Source organism: Trichomonas vaginalis, chromosome V, assembly GCF_026262505.1.
Source record: "Trichomonas vaginalis G3 chromosome V, whole genome shotgun sequence".
Classification (NCBI taxonomy): Eukaryota; Parabasalia; order Trichomonadida; family Trichomonadidae; genus Trichomonas; species Trichomonas vaginalis.
In genome coordinates this window covers 20,739,035-20,753,326 of record NC_067207.1, presented here as the reverse complement: position 1 = coordinate 20,753,326, position 14,292 = coordinate 20,739,035, and the positions used below count along the sequence as shown (strand labels likewise).

At 33.4% G+C, this 14,292-nt stretch overlaps 3 protein-coding genes across 3 annotated transcripts, besides 1 other annotated feature; all 3 read left to right on the top strand.

Moving 5' to 3' along the window:
- Positions 1-1,000: 1,000 nt before the first annotated feature.
- On the top strand, positions 1,001-3,476 carry TVAGG3_0373750 (Rho guanyl-nucleotide exchange factor protein; the record flags this gene model as incomplete). Its single annotated transcript, XM_001314263.1, has 1 exon — positions 1,020-3,428. One exon carries the CDS (start codon positions 1,020-1,022, stop codon positions 3,426-3,428), a length of 2,409 nt encoding a protein of 802 aa, XP_001314281.1.
- Positions 3,477-3,926: 450 nt separating this feature from the next.
- Positions 3,927-3,956: a mobile genetic element.
- Positions 3,957-4,065: 109 nt separating this feature from the next.
- TVAGG3_0373730 (acetylation-dependent protein binding) lies at positions 4,066-4,603 on the top strand (the record flags this gene model as incomplete). Its single annotated transcript, XM_001314262.1, has 1 exon — positions 4,096-4,539. One exon carries the CDS (start codon positions 4,096-4,098, stop codon positions 4,537-4,539), a length of 444 nt encoding a protein of 147 aa, XP_001314280.1.
- Positions 4,604-9,278: 4,675 nt separating this feature from the next.
- On the top strand, positions 9,279-13,968 carry TVAGG3_0373720 (uncharacterized protein; the record flags this gene model as incomplete). The annotated part of the gene is made up of 1 exon (XM_001312753.2): positions 10,892-11,479. The coding sequence occupies one exon, from the start codon at positions 10,892-10,894 to the stop codon at positions 11,477-11,479; it is 588 nt and encodes a 195-aa protein (XP_001312754.1).
- Positions 13,969-14,292: the final 324 nt, after the last annotated feature.

Genomic DNA, 14,292 nt, shown 5'->3' with positions numbered 1-14,292 from the left:
AATAAAATTACTTATTCGGTCCAAAAAAACAAATTAGATAAAATTTTTCTTTTTTTATGTAATTTTTGTTTTTCATTTTTCTCAAGATCCTAAGTTATGTTCTAACTTTTGACATCATATCCTATCATGCTAGGCTATATATTATAGCATATCCAAAAGGCAAGGAAATCTATCAGAGAAGCCTTTTTGACCTATCGTTGCCCTACCTCTGGACACATAAAAAAATTTTTTTTATAAAATTTACAATGAAAATTCATTCAAAAACAATAAGTTTCAAAATTATCGAGAGTAATCAAATTTTATAAAACCTAAATTTGATCATCAGCAAGTGTGTATACATATATGTAACATATCTAAAATTGATCTTTTAAAACCTTTATCAGATGTTGAATCTGGAATTTTTCTATCATGATAGTTAACATATGCTGTTTTTAGCATTTATCGGTATGTATTAGTATGAAAATTAAGAAAATGGTGTTTTCAGTAAATAAAATTAAACATTATTCCAATTTTTTTATTATCCAGCTTTAATCTTTGTTTTAATGTAGATTTGTTCGTTCTTTCCCTTATCCTGGTAGCGTGAATGTTGAAATGTTCTGAGATTTAATATTTAATTTAATTCAAGAAATAGCAAAGGATGATTGTGGTTTAACGGTATTTTGCAGATCAAATACGCATAGTCTTGCCATTTTTATGAATTATTTTTCAAAGCTGAAGATTAGATGCAAATATCCGCTTCTATCGAGTTGGAAAGTAAAAAGAGTAACCACAATATTCAATTCTTTAAAAATATATGTATATCCGCATAGTTCTCCGTGGTCAAAATCAATTCATGAAATAATTGCCGCTATTGTTATTTCTGATTAATTCCGAGTCTCGAGGGAAAAAGTGACAAATAACGAAATGCGAAATTTCTTGAAATATGAATTATAACATGAAACAATGCATATATCATTTCAATGATTTCAATATTATTTTATTTTTCTCAATTTATAAAAGTGTAAATTTCCGGTTGAAAAATGGAGCAAATTCAAGTATTATTGGCCAAATTCCAACAGATATTACTAAGCATATTTTATGCAATTCTACGTTTGCTTGGAATCGGTGCTAAGAAAGGTGAATCTGAAAATAAAATTGCTGAACCATTAATTAAGACAGAAACTGAATGCAAAGAACCTAAAGCTGATGTACAGAAGGAAGAGACACCAGCGGATAACTCCGAATTACAAGAAGCCGTCGTAGAGCGTACAATTGATAACGCTGACACTCCTGCAAATGAAAATTTGGAACTCAAGACTCAAGAATGTGTTGCAGAAGAAGTAGTTGAACTTTCTACAAAGCATTCTGAAGCGCAAGCAGTAGAAGTTACTCATGTTGAAACTGCAAAGCAGCACGTTGTTGAAATTAAACAGGAGAAGACCTCAATAACACATGTTGAAACAAAGGTTCACGTTGAAGAGAAAATACATCAAAAATCTGAAACAATTATTTCCAAAGAACAGAAAGCGTCCGCATCTGCTGTCACAGTACATACTGAAGGAAAGATTGAACCAGAACCTGAAAAACAGCCACAAAAAGCAGAAAATAAGAAATCAGAAACAAAATTAGAAACTCCTACAGAAAAACCTACCACAAAACCAGCAGAAACACCTGCTTCCCCTAAGAAGGAAAGTAAGGAAGAAAAGAAGACAGAAAACAAGAAATCCGAAACAAAATCAGAAAAACCTGCTGAAAAACCAGCGCCAAAACCAGAAGAAAAGCCTACACCAAAGCCAGAAGAAAAACCAGCTCCAAAGGCTGAAGAGAAGCCAAAATCAAAACCAGAAGAAAAAACAGCTCCAAAGGCTGAAGAGAAGCCAACTCCAAAAGTTGAAGAGAAGCCAGCTCCAAAAGTTGAAGAGAAGCCAGCTCCAAAGGCTGAAGAGAAGCCAGCTCCAAAGGCTGAAGAGAAACCAAAATCAAAGCCAGAAGAAAAACCAGCTCCAAAAGTTGAAGAGAAGCCAAAATCAAAAGTTGAAGAAAAAACAGCTCCAAAGGCTGAAGAGAAGCCAGCTCCAAAGGCTGAAGAGAAACCAAAATCAAAGGCTGAAGAAAAACCAGCTCCAAAAGTTGAAGAGAAGCCAAAATCAAAAGTTGAAGAGAAGCCAGCTCCAAAGGCTGAAGAGAATCCAGCTCCAAAAGTTGAAGAGAAGCCAGCTCCAAAGGTTGAAGAGAAGCCAGCTCCAAAGCCAGCTGAAAACAAGAAACCACAAACTATATTCGATACTTCTGTGGAACAAGCTGCAACAAAACCAGCAGAAGATTCGAAATCACCTTCTCAAAATACAAGAACGCCAACATTAGATCTTGTTGCAAAGCGTCCAGAAATCGAAGAATTCGAGTCAGATGATGAAGAAAACAACACAAAAGACAATTCATCTACTTCCGAACAACCTTCAGCTCCTGTACGTATTTTCGAAGAGAAGATGTTGAAGAAGAGAGAATTCGCAATCAATGAACTATGCAGCAGTGAAGAAGTCTACTGCAACTACATCAGAAACCTAATTGTCGAGTACAAACCAGCAGTACAACATCTGATCAACGAAGATCAGACAAGACTTATCTTCCAAAACATTGATACTTTGATTCTTCTATCCAACCAATTCTCTTCTTTATTTGCTGCGGAACGCAAGAAAGGTCCTCAATTCGCTTTATGTGGAAACTGTTTCACAAACGCAAAGCACTTAATCAAGATGTTCGTTCCTTACATCGAACATTATCCAGAAATTGATTTATCAATTAAAAAACTGACAGCGATGAACAAAAAGTTTAGAATTGCTTGTGAAGCAGTTGTCAAGAAAGGTGTCCAACCAATATCATCATTAGTTATCATGCCTGTACAACGTATGCCTAAATATGTTTTGTTGCTTCGCGAGATCTATAAAGCAACTCCTGAATGGCATGAAGACAGGAAATTACTTGAAGACGCAATGGCTTCATTAAAGGAAGCTTCTTCAGCAGCTGATGCAAAGACAGAAGAAGCAAAGCGTAAATCAGATTTGTACATGTTGCAATCTACTATTAAAGATTGCCAGTTGACATTAGTTGCTCCTAGAAGAACAATTATCGCAAGATTCCCTGGACAACTTGAAAGATACGAAATTGTCATCATGACTGATATGATTATTGTCATCAAGGGTCACAAGAAGACTGCATTGAGATCTGAGTATACAACACTAAAGTCTTACGTGATGCTCAGTGATAACTCTGTTGTTGCTTGCAATAACCACGTTTTGAATGTTTCTACTCCAAACCGCCCTGAAAAATTGACAATGCAGATGTTACCTGAGAATGAAGCGAAAGTCATGGAGATAATCAAGGGAGTTATCGACTCAATCTTTGTGTTAAAGAGAAGAATTAGTATTGATTCAACTTCTGATTCTTATTAATAAAAAAATATGTTTCAACATTTAAAAAAAGCGAAAAGTAAACAGTTTAAGTTATAAAGAATACATTTTTATTTAGGGAATGAGCATTAGTGCATGATTTACAGAAGAACATTAGATAATGGTATTCGTATATGAAAAACTATAAAATCATATCGAAATCAATTCGAATTTATTTAGGTATTTCGTTTTATAATGAAAATTCGTCTTAATTTTGTCTAAATCTCTTGATGTTAGCAAAACAAAGCTATTGTGAGAGAGGCATTTAGTGTAATGGGATAAACAGTGGGATTGCTGCTCTAAGTCCTAGGTTCGAGACTCATTGGCTTCATTTTTCTCTTTTTTATTGACGTAAACTATTCAATTTTTGTGTTCTCCATTCAAATTTCAGAATTTTTTTTGCAGATTTCACGCTACATTCGAAGTTACCTTTTGTAACAACCACCACTGCCTACGAAAGACGAAAGTGTGTCACGATTTCACCCGGAAATCCGACGGTTGTTTAAGAGTATGCACTTTTGTCACCTACTCAAGCTATTGTCTTTTATTTATTATATTTCCGAGAATTTTCAATTTTTGAATTATTTTTGATAAATTTACGGAAAAATTTAGAAACAGAAATTTTTTATAAAAGTGACGTGAAAAAGTCTATTTCTGTTTTTTTTTGTTTATGAATGACTATAACAAGTACTGGTGCCACAAAATACTCAATGAATTGTTGAAAATGCCTGTATCGAAACCTTTCAGAGCGCCAGTGGATCCTGTACATGATGATGCTCCAGATTATTTGAAGAAAATCAAACACCCAATGGATTTCTCCAAAATAAAGCAAAATCTCGTATTAAATTCCTACAAAACCCCTCAAGAGTTTATTTCAGATGTCCATTTGATTTCTAAAAATACAAGAACTTATAACGGAAAAGATTCATACTTCGCTGCGTGCGGCGATATTATTGATGAATATGTAGACGAGCAATTCAAGGATAAGTCGAATTCTTACGACGAAGAATGGAATAAAAATTTGGAAAGGGCGATTTCGGAGCTACGCGAGCATATTGAATCAGCACCAAAATACAAGCAACTTTTAAAATTCTCAGCAACCATAAATCAATAGAAAAATTTATGTTATTTATTATTGGATTATTACTGTTATATTTGTATTGTTTTTAAATGTATTTGATTTATTTTATTATTTTTCTTAAGTCATATTTTGATTATCTTCCTTTTTAGCTCAAAAAGGCTTAATATCTTTTCTTGGATACTCGTTCAAGTTTTAACAGTGATCCAGACATAAATTATAGTTACATAAAAAATATTTATTTGAATTCAGAGTTGAACTTTTACTGGTTAAATGAAAAAGTTAATTAAGGGTCCACTGTAAAAATTGAAAGTCTCTCAAAATTGAGAGGCAATTTGCAAATAATCATTATCGTCATTTTTCGAAAATCCACTTTTCCTAGTGTTCTGATTAATATTATGTGAATACAACAATGAAGCATATGTTTCAATAAGATGATAATATATTCTATCACTTCAAATCTCATAAAAATTGCAAAATCAGTGAGTTTTATAAGAACATGATTTTTTCGAATTTTTTCGCTTTTGGATGCGTGTTTTGAAAAATAGATATTTTCGAATTTTAATTTTATCTTAAGTATAAGTTTTATATTAGGAATTTTTTTGACCTATTTCCAATCATTAATTCCAATGTTTTTCAAGGAATTTAATTGAGAAGAAATTAGGAATTTCGCTTTAATGCCATTACAAACTAATATTATGATGCATAATATATATATTTATTGAGGCTAATGCCGGGATATCTTGCATTTAAAAAAAATTCAAAGAATTGACAATTGGATAGCACAAATTTAATTCCCTGGACAAAGTATTATTGTTTATATATTCAAACCATTATCCTTAGTTTAGATATGTTGGCCAAAAATTTTCGTGTTATTTTTTGTGTTTAAGCATAAATTATGTATTTACTTATGAAAAATAAGCATTTTATTCATTATCATAAAGATATACCATAACAATTGATAAAATTTTTTTAAAAAAATTGTGTATTTTAGTGGGTATTATTCTGGATAATGCCAATTTTTACAAGATTTAATATTAACCATATCAATAGCCGACTCAATGTAAAAATTTAGATATTACCCTATAATTCCTGGGTTGTCAATTTTTTTGGGGCCTATGGAGAAATTTACTTTATCAATAGCGCACCATAGATTCGAATCCAGAGCCTATAATTCTAGAAGTAGATGAAGGTACCCTAGAATAACTACATGGTGTAGTTTTTATTGCTATTTAAGATATCACATAAAATATATTAATCAAATAATAAAAATTTCAATAAAATTAAATAATTGTTATTTTTATATAGAGTAGATATTATTTCTATATTTAGATCGAAAAAATAAATAATTCTGAAGTACTAGTAATATTCATCCATGATGATTTATTTTTCAATATTATACAATAAGAAATATATTTATAAGTTTTTTTTTGAAAAATGTTTAAAATTGAGAGATCAAAATTTCGGCGTCAAAAATTTTCTCACTGGGTTTTCGTGTATCAATCCCAGCTCATTATATACGCAACCAATCAAAAATCTGATATGGGAGTCCAAGGCTAACTTTTTGTTGTCTACCTAATAAAAGAGGAAGCAGCATTAGTGAGAATAATCGCAAATATTCAATTTAAATTATCTTTTTATTCTTAATTTAAAGTGACAAAAAGAATAAAAAACCTATTCTAAGGCATGTTGTTATGTAAATGAGACTAGACATCATATTTTATGTTATGAAAAAAAAATATTTAGAATTTTAGAACAAAATAAATAGAAAAAATAGCATAACTTATGGATGTGCGTATATTAAATTTAATAAATTAAGAGAAATTATTTTTGGCGCCAAAATTATTCGTTAACTCTCAAATTTTTCTGAGTCAATAAGCCGCCAAAAAAGTGTCATTTCTTTATAGGAAAGGAAACCTATTTGACGAACAATCCGGACACTAGTGCCTCAGCGAATTTCCCCAAACCCACCAATCCCCTCCCTGCTGTTGTGCACCATCGATGGAAAGTAAGTCATCAATAGTCTCTTTTCCTGATTTCAAGCTAACGTTAGATCATTCATGAAAGAAATCATTGCCTTTCATCAGAGACTTTCGTTATAACTGCGCTGCTCTCAAGTTCATCTTGAGAAATTTACGTAATAACTGAATTCCCAAAGTTCTTTAGGTGATCCAAAACACTGTAGCTGCTTGAACTTTGGACGAGCCTCGCACCCCAGAGAATAGAAATCCCAATCTTGCTCATGTTTAGTTGAATTAGTCTGCAGCAGTACAGCTCTGATACCACAAGATCGTGATGTATACAAAGTCACAACGCTATTTGATTCAACAACTAGCTAGTTTTGACATCAAATTGCAAAATTTGACTTCGTTATGAGCTCTTTGTAGCAAAAATACATTACACTTAAAGACTAGTTGCTAGACTGTAGTAGTTTGTTCGTATATATCTATTTTTCCCCAACGTATTGCATACTACATTTTGACAAGACTTGCAACCTTATAGTAACCTCGTTGGGAATTGTTCAAGCAAAGCGTAGGTAGTTAAGGTCGAGTAAGAGTTCTTCTTAAATCTTTCACTGAATGAGTAGGTGTTGGAAGAACTGTTCTCTAAAGCGATACAGTTGCGCTACATGTTCGTCAACTTGTCTAGAAATAAATATATCATTTGTTTTATACGTTTTTTCGTAATAAATCTATTTGTATTTGTTGTATTTGAGTATGAAGATAACAAAAACTACGGCATAAGACGCAGTACACTGGGCTTCGTTGCCATTTTATTTACCATGTTAAGAATAAACTTAACAGACATGCTTTGTTTTCGACGAAGCCATCTAAAATAAGAGTAGGTGCCAAAAGTGCTTACTCTTAAACAACCGTCGGATTTCCGGGTGAAATCGTGACACACTTTCGTCTTTCGTAGGCGGTGGTGGTTGTTACAAAAGGTAACTTCGAATGTAGCGTGAAATCTGCAAAAAAAATTCTGAAATTTGAATGGATAACACAAAAATTGAATAGTTTACGTCAATAAAAAAGAGAAAAATGAAGCCAATGAGTCTCGAACCTAGGACTTAGAGCAGCAAATCCACTGTTTCTCCCATTACACTACATGCATGTCTCACCTAGTGAATGAGATCAACTATATGATAACTTTTTCCCCATTATATTCTTGTGGAAAAGTGACAAATAGCAACTTTGACCCTCTCTCTCTAAAATAACGTACATCTAAATAAAACTAAAAAACTGTAAAATTTCTTTATTTGATAGTATACTTCAAATTATGCACTATACCTTCTAGAATTCTATAACACTCTTTGCATATAATTTTTAAAAAAAAAGTTATATCTCGACAAAAATATGATTTATCAATAGAGTATGTAAAATAAAACTCATTCGCAGTATTAAAAAATCGTAAATCTTTCCAAAAAAATTTTGAATTACAAATTTTAAAACTTAAAACAACATTTTTTGAAGCGAAAAAACGAAATCTAATTTTTTTTTGGAAAATTTAGAATAAATAGAGCTCTTTAACTCGTCGAATACAAATTGTTTTCAAGTTTTTTTCGACCGGAAATTGAACTTTTAGAGTTTATACAATAAGATTCACATGAAAAAATACGGGTTTAACAAAGAAATCACCAATATAAAGGTTTTTTTAGTAGAACGAGATTGATAAAAACTATGGTATGATAAAAAGACGATAATTTTTTTGGCGGGATAATTGAAGAATATGAATGATTCGAATTACAGACATACTCTAGTCCGAAACTTACTATGGTTCGTGACTTATTTTTGACACAGAATAGCTGTAGACTAAGGCTTACTCTAGATCCAGACTTATTATACAATTAAATTTGCTTTTGGAATAAGACTTAATTTTAGTTACAAACTTATCTTAATATCAGACTTATATTTAGAATCAGACTTACTTTAGTCTAGAACTTACATTTAGAATCAGACTTCCATTTCAAGTCAGACTTACTTTCGTCCGAAACTTACATTTCAAGTCTGTCTTACCTTCGTCCGAGACTTACATTTCAAGTCAGACTTACTTTCGTCCGAGACTTACATTTCAAGTCAGACTTACTTTCGTCCGAGACTTACATTTCAAGTCAGACTTACTTTCGTCCGAAACTTACATTTCAAGTCTGTCTTACTTTCGTCCGAGACTTACATTTCAAGTCAGACTTACTTTCGTCCGAGACTTACATTTCAAGTCAGACTTACTTTCGTCCGAGACTTAAATTTCAAGTCAGACTTACTTTCGTCCGAGACTTACATTTCAAGTCATACTTACTTTCGTCCGAGACTTACATTTCAAGTCATACTTACTTTCTTCCAAGACTTACTTTCGTCCGAGACTTACATTTCAAGTCAGACTTACTTTCGTCCGAGACTTACATTTCAAGTCATACTTACTTTCTTCCAAGACTTACTTTCGTCCGAGACTTACATTTCAAGTCATACTTACTTTCGTCCGAGACTTACATTTCAAGTCAGACTTACTTTCGTCCGAGACTTACATTTCAAGTCATACTTACTTTCTTCCAAGACTTACTTTCGTCCGAGACTTACATTTCAAGTCATACTTACTTTCTTCCAAGACTTACTTTCGTCCGAGACTTAAATTTCAAGTCAGACTTACTTTCGTCCGAGACTTACATTTCAAGTCATACTTACTTTCGTCCGAGACTTACATTTCAAGTCATACTTACTTTCTTCCAAGACTTACTTTCGTCAGACTTACATTTCAAGTCATACTTACTTTCTTCAAGACTTACTTTCGTCCGAGACTTACATTTCAAGTCATACTTACTTTCGTCCGAGACTTACATTTCAAGTCATACTTACTTTCTTCCAAGACTTACTTTCGTCCGAGACTTACATTTCAAGTCATACTTACTTTCTTCCAAGACTTACTTTCGTCCGAGACTTACATTTCAAGTCAGACTTACTTTCGTCCGAGACTTACATTTCAAGTCAGACTTACTTTCGTCCGAGACTTACATTTCAAGTCATACTTACTTTCTTCCAAGACTTACTTTCGTCCGAGACTTACATTTCAAGTCATACTTACTTTCTTCCAAGACTTACTTTCGTCCGAGACTTACATTTCAAGTCATACTTACTTTCGTCCGAGACTTACATTTCAAGTCATACTTACTTTCGTCCGAGACTTAATTTCAAGTCAGACTTACTTTCGTCCGAGACTTACATTTCAAGTCATACTTACTTTCGTCCGAGACTTACATTTCAAGTCATACTTACTTTCGTCCGAGACTTAAATTTCAAGTCAGACTTACTTTCGTCCGAGACTTACATTTCAAGTCATACTTACTTTCGTCCGAGACTTACATTTCAAGTCATACTTACTTTCTTCCAAGACTTACTTTCGTCCGAGACTTACATTTCAAGTCAGACTTACTTTCGTCCGAGACTTACATTTCAAGTCATACTTACTTTCTTCCAAGACTTACTTTCGTCCGAGACTTACATTTCAAGTCATACTTACTTTCGTCCGAGACTTACATTTCAAGTCAGACTTACTTTCGTCCGAGACTTACATTTCAAGTCATACTTACTTTCTTCCAAGACTTACTTTCGTCCGAGACTTACATTTCAAGTCATACTTACTTTCTTCCAAGACTTACTTTCGTCCGAGACTTACATTTCAAGTCATACTTACTTTCTTCCAAGACTTACTTTCGTCCGAGACTTACATTTCAAGTCATACTTACTTTCTTCCAAGACTTACTTTCGTCCGAGACTTACATTTCAAGTCAGACTTACTTTCGTCCGAGACTTACATTTCAAGTCAGACTTACTTTCGTCCGAGACTTACATTTCAAGTCATACTTACTTTCTTCCAAGACTTACTTTCGTCCGAGACTTACATTTCAAGTCATACTTACTTTCGTCCGAGACTTACATTTCAAGTCATACTTACTTTCGTCCGAGACTTAAATTTCAAGTCAGACTTACTTTCGTCCGAGACTTACATTTCAAGTCAGACTTACTTTCGTCCGAGACTTAAATTTCAAGTCAGACTTACTTTCGTCCGAGACTTACATTTCAAGTCAGACTTACTTTCGTCCGAGACTTACATTTCAAGTCATACTTACTTTCGTCCGAGACTTACATTTCAAGTCATACTTACTTTCGTCCGAGACTTACATTTTAAGTCATACTTACATTAATATCAAACTTATATTAACCTACGACTTACTTTTATTCCCAGACATCTTGATCCACACTGACATTGAAAACTACTCATACATCTAAAGCCACTCAAACATAATCCAAAAAATGATAATGTAATGAAACTTTATAGAAAATTGAAAATTTCGGCAATTAAAAATAAAGTCGAACAGCATTGTAAATGCAACTGCAACATGGAAAATGTTTATAAACTATATGGTGTTCATATTCCATGTATTCATAACATCTTAGATGTAAAACCGGCCGATTTAGAAAAACCTAAAGCATTTCATATTGGAAAATTGGAATTCAATAGTTCGAAGAATATTCTAGTTTATGATGATGAAGACAATCCGATAGGAAAGGGTGATCGGAAAAATGAACAATGCAAAATTTCGGCTCGGAAAACATTTACAACCAAAGTTGAGAACGAAATTTACTTGTATGAAGAACAAGTAACTCCAGATATAGGAGTTAAAAGTCTTGTTCAACGCATTTTAAATCTTCCGTCAATTGACAAGGCAACAAGTTTCATGTTTAATCTTGGGATGAACATCGATTATGATACAATTCAGGCAATTCATTATATATCATCATTAAGAAAAACACATCCAGAAGTGATAGATTTGGCATTAAGTAATGCATATCTTCCGGAAGAATCAGATGAATATCAGCAAAACAAAGACATGATTTCAAAAATTATCGAAGAAGTTTTTGATAATAAAGACAAGGAAAGAGATCCGGATTTTGTTGTAAGAAGGAAGAGGAAAAATGGTTTGTGAAAAAAATATTTATATGAATAAAATGTGTATGATTATTGTTTATAAAAATAGTTAATAAATATGAGAAACTATTTAATTATTTGTTATATAAAGATTCGATATACAGAACAGAATGAAAAAGGATAAAAAAATTAATCAGAAAGATGTAAAAGTTTGGGAGATATAAAAAATATTATAGAGATAAAATATTTCCTGAGAGATAAAAAAGTCAATGAAAGATGCAACAGTGTTAATGAGATGGCATAGTGTCTGAGAGATGCAAGAGTGTCTGAGAGATACAATAGTATCTAACAGAAGCAACAGTGTCTGACAGATGCAACAGTGTCTGACAGATGCAACAGTGTCTATGAGATGCAACAGTGTTTGAGAGATACAATAGTATCTAACAGAAGCAACAGTGTCTGACAGATGCAACAGTGTCTATGAGATGCAACAGTGTCTATGAGATGCAACAGTGTCTATGAGATGCAACAGTGTCTGACAGATGCAACAGTGTCTATGAAATTTAACAGTGTCTGAAAGATGCAACAGTGTCTGACAGATGCAACAGTGTCTGAGAGATACAATAGTATCTAACAGAAGCAACAGTGTCTGACAGATGCAACAGTGTCTGACAGATGCAACAGTGTCTATGAGATGCAACAGTGTTTGAGAGATACAATAGTATCTAACAGAAGCAACAGTGTCTGACAGATGCAACAGTGTCTATGAGATGCAACAGTGTCTATGAGATGCAACAGTGTCTATGAGATGCAACAGTGTCTGACAGATGCAACAGTGTCTATGAAATTTAACAGTGTCTGACAGATGCAACAGTGTCTATGAGATACAATAGTATCTAACAGAAGCAAAAGTAAGTGATAGATGCAACAGTGTCTATGAGATGCAACAGTGTCTATGAGATGCAACAGTGTCTATGAAATTTAACAGTGTCTGAAAGATGCAACAGTGTCTATGAGATGCATCAGTGTCTATGAGATGCAACAGTGTCTATGAGATGCAACAGTGTTTGAGAGATACAATAGTATCTAACAGAAGCAAAAGTAAGTGATAGATGCAACAGTGACTTATAGATGCAACAGTGTCTATGAGATGCAACAGTGTCTGACAGATGCAACAGTGTCTATGAAATTTAACAGTGTCTGAGAGATGCAAGAGTGTCTGAGAGATACAATAGTATCTAACAGAAGCAACAGTGTCTGACAGATGCAACAGTGTCTATGAGATGCAACAGTGTCTATGAGATGCAAAAGTGTGTATGAGATGCAACAGTGTCTGACAGATGCAACAGTGTCTGACAGATGCAACAGTGTCTATGAGATGCATCAGTGTCTGAAAGATGCAACAGTGTCTATGAGATGCAATATTATCTGTCACACATAACAATGTCTGACAGATATATCTTTCTATGATTCTAACCCTAATTACATTTTTCGTAGAAACCTATATTTAAGATTTGCAATTAACACCCTTTTTTCTCTTCCAATAATGCACAAAACCAAGATTTGACATCAGATTTAAAATCTCCATCAAGTCTGCTTTCCAAATCCGCTGTCAAAACTTGAATATCTCAATTAATTAATGATATTCAGATATTGCGAATAATCTTTAGGTAAAGAAGAAAATTTAGGTTGTAAAATCATATAAAAATGTAGTTAGAGAGCAAAAATTATGTTTGAGTGGATCTCCATGTCGTAGTGGATCTAGATGTTTGAGTGGCTTCAGATGTATGAGTGGTTTTCAATGTCAGTGTGGATCAAGATGTCTGGGAATAAAAGTAAGTCGTAGGTTAATATAAGTTTGATATTAATGTAAGTATGACTTAAAATGTAAGTCTCGGACGAAAGTAAGTATGACTTGAAATGTAAGTCTCGGACGAAAGTAAGTATGACTTGAAATGTAAGTCTCGGACGAAAGTAAGTCTTGAAGAAAGTAAGTACTTGAAATGTAAGTCTCGGACGAAAGTAAGTATGACTTGAAATGTAAGTCTCGGACGAAAGTAAGTCTTGGAAGAAAGTAAGTATGACTTGAAATGTAAGTCTCGGACGAAAGTAAGTCTGACTTGAAATGTAAGTCTCGGACGAAAGTAAGTCTGACTTGAAATGTAAGTCTCGGACGAAAGTAAGTCTGACTTGAAATGTAAGTCTCGGACGAAAGTAAGTATGACTTGAAATGTAAGTCTCGGACGAAAGTAAGTATGACTTGAAATGTAAGTCTCGGACGAAAGTAAGTCTGACTTGAAATGTAAGTCTCGGACGAAAGTAAGTCTGACTTGAAATGTAAGTCTGACGAAATTAAGTCTCGGACGAAAGTAAGTGACTTGAAATGTAAGTCTCGGACGAAAGTAAGTATGACTTGAAATGTAAGTCTCGGACGAAAGTAAGTATGACTTGAAATGTAAGTCTCGGACGAAAGTAAGTATGACTTGAAATGTAAGTCTGACTTGAAATGTAAGTCTCGGACGAAAGTAAGTCTGACTTGAAATGTAAGTCTGACTAGAAATTAAGTCTCGGACGAAAGTAAGTATGACTTGAAATGTAAGTCTGACGAAATTAAGTCTCGGACGAAAGTAAGTCTGACTTGAAATGTAAGTCTCGGACGAAAGTAAGTCTGAAGAAAGTAAGTCTGACTTGAAATGTAAGTCTCGGACGAAAGTAAGTCTGACTTGAAATGTAAGTCTCGGACGAAGTAAGACGACTTGAAATGTAAGTTTCGGACGAAAGTAAGTCTGACTTGAAATGGAAGTCTGATTCTAAATGTAAGTTCTAGACTAAAGTAAGTCTGATTCTAAATATAAGTCTGATATTAAGATA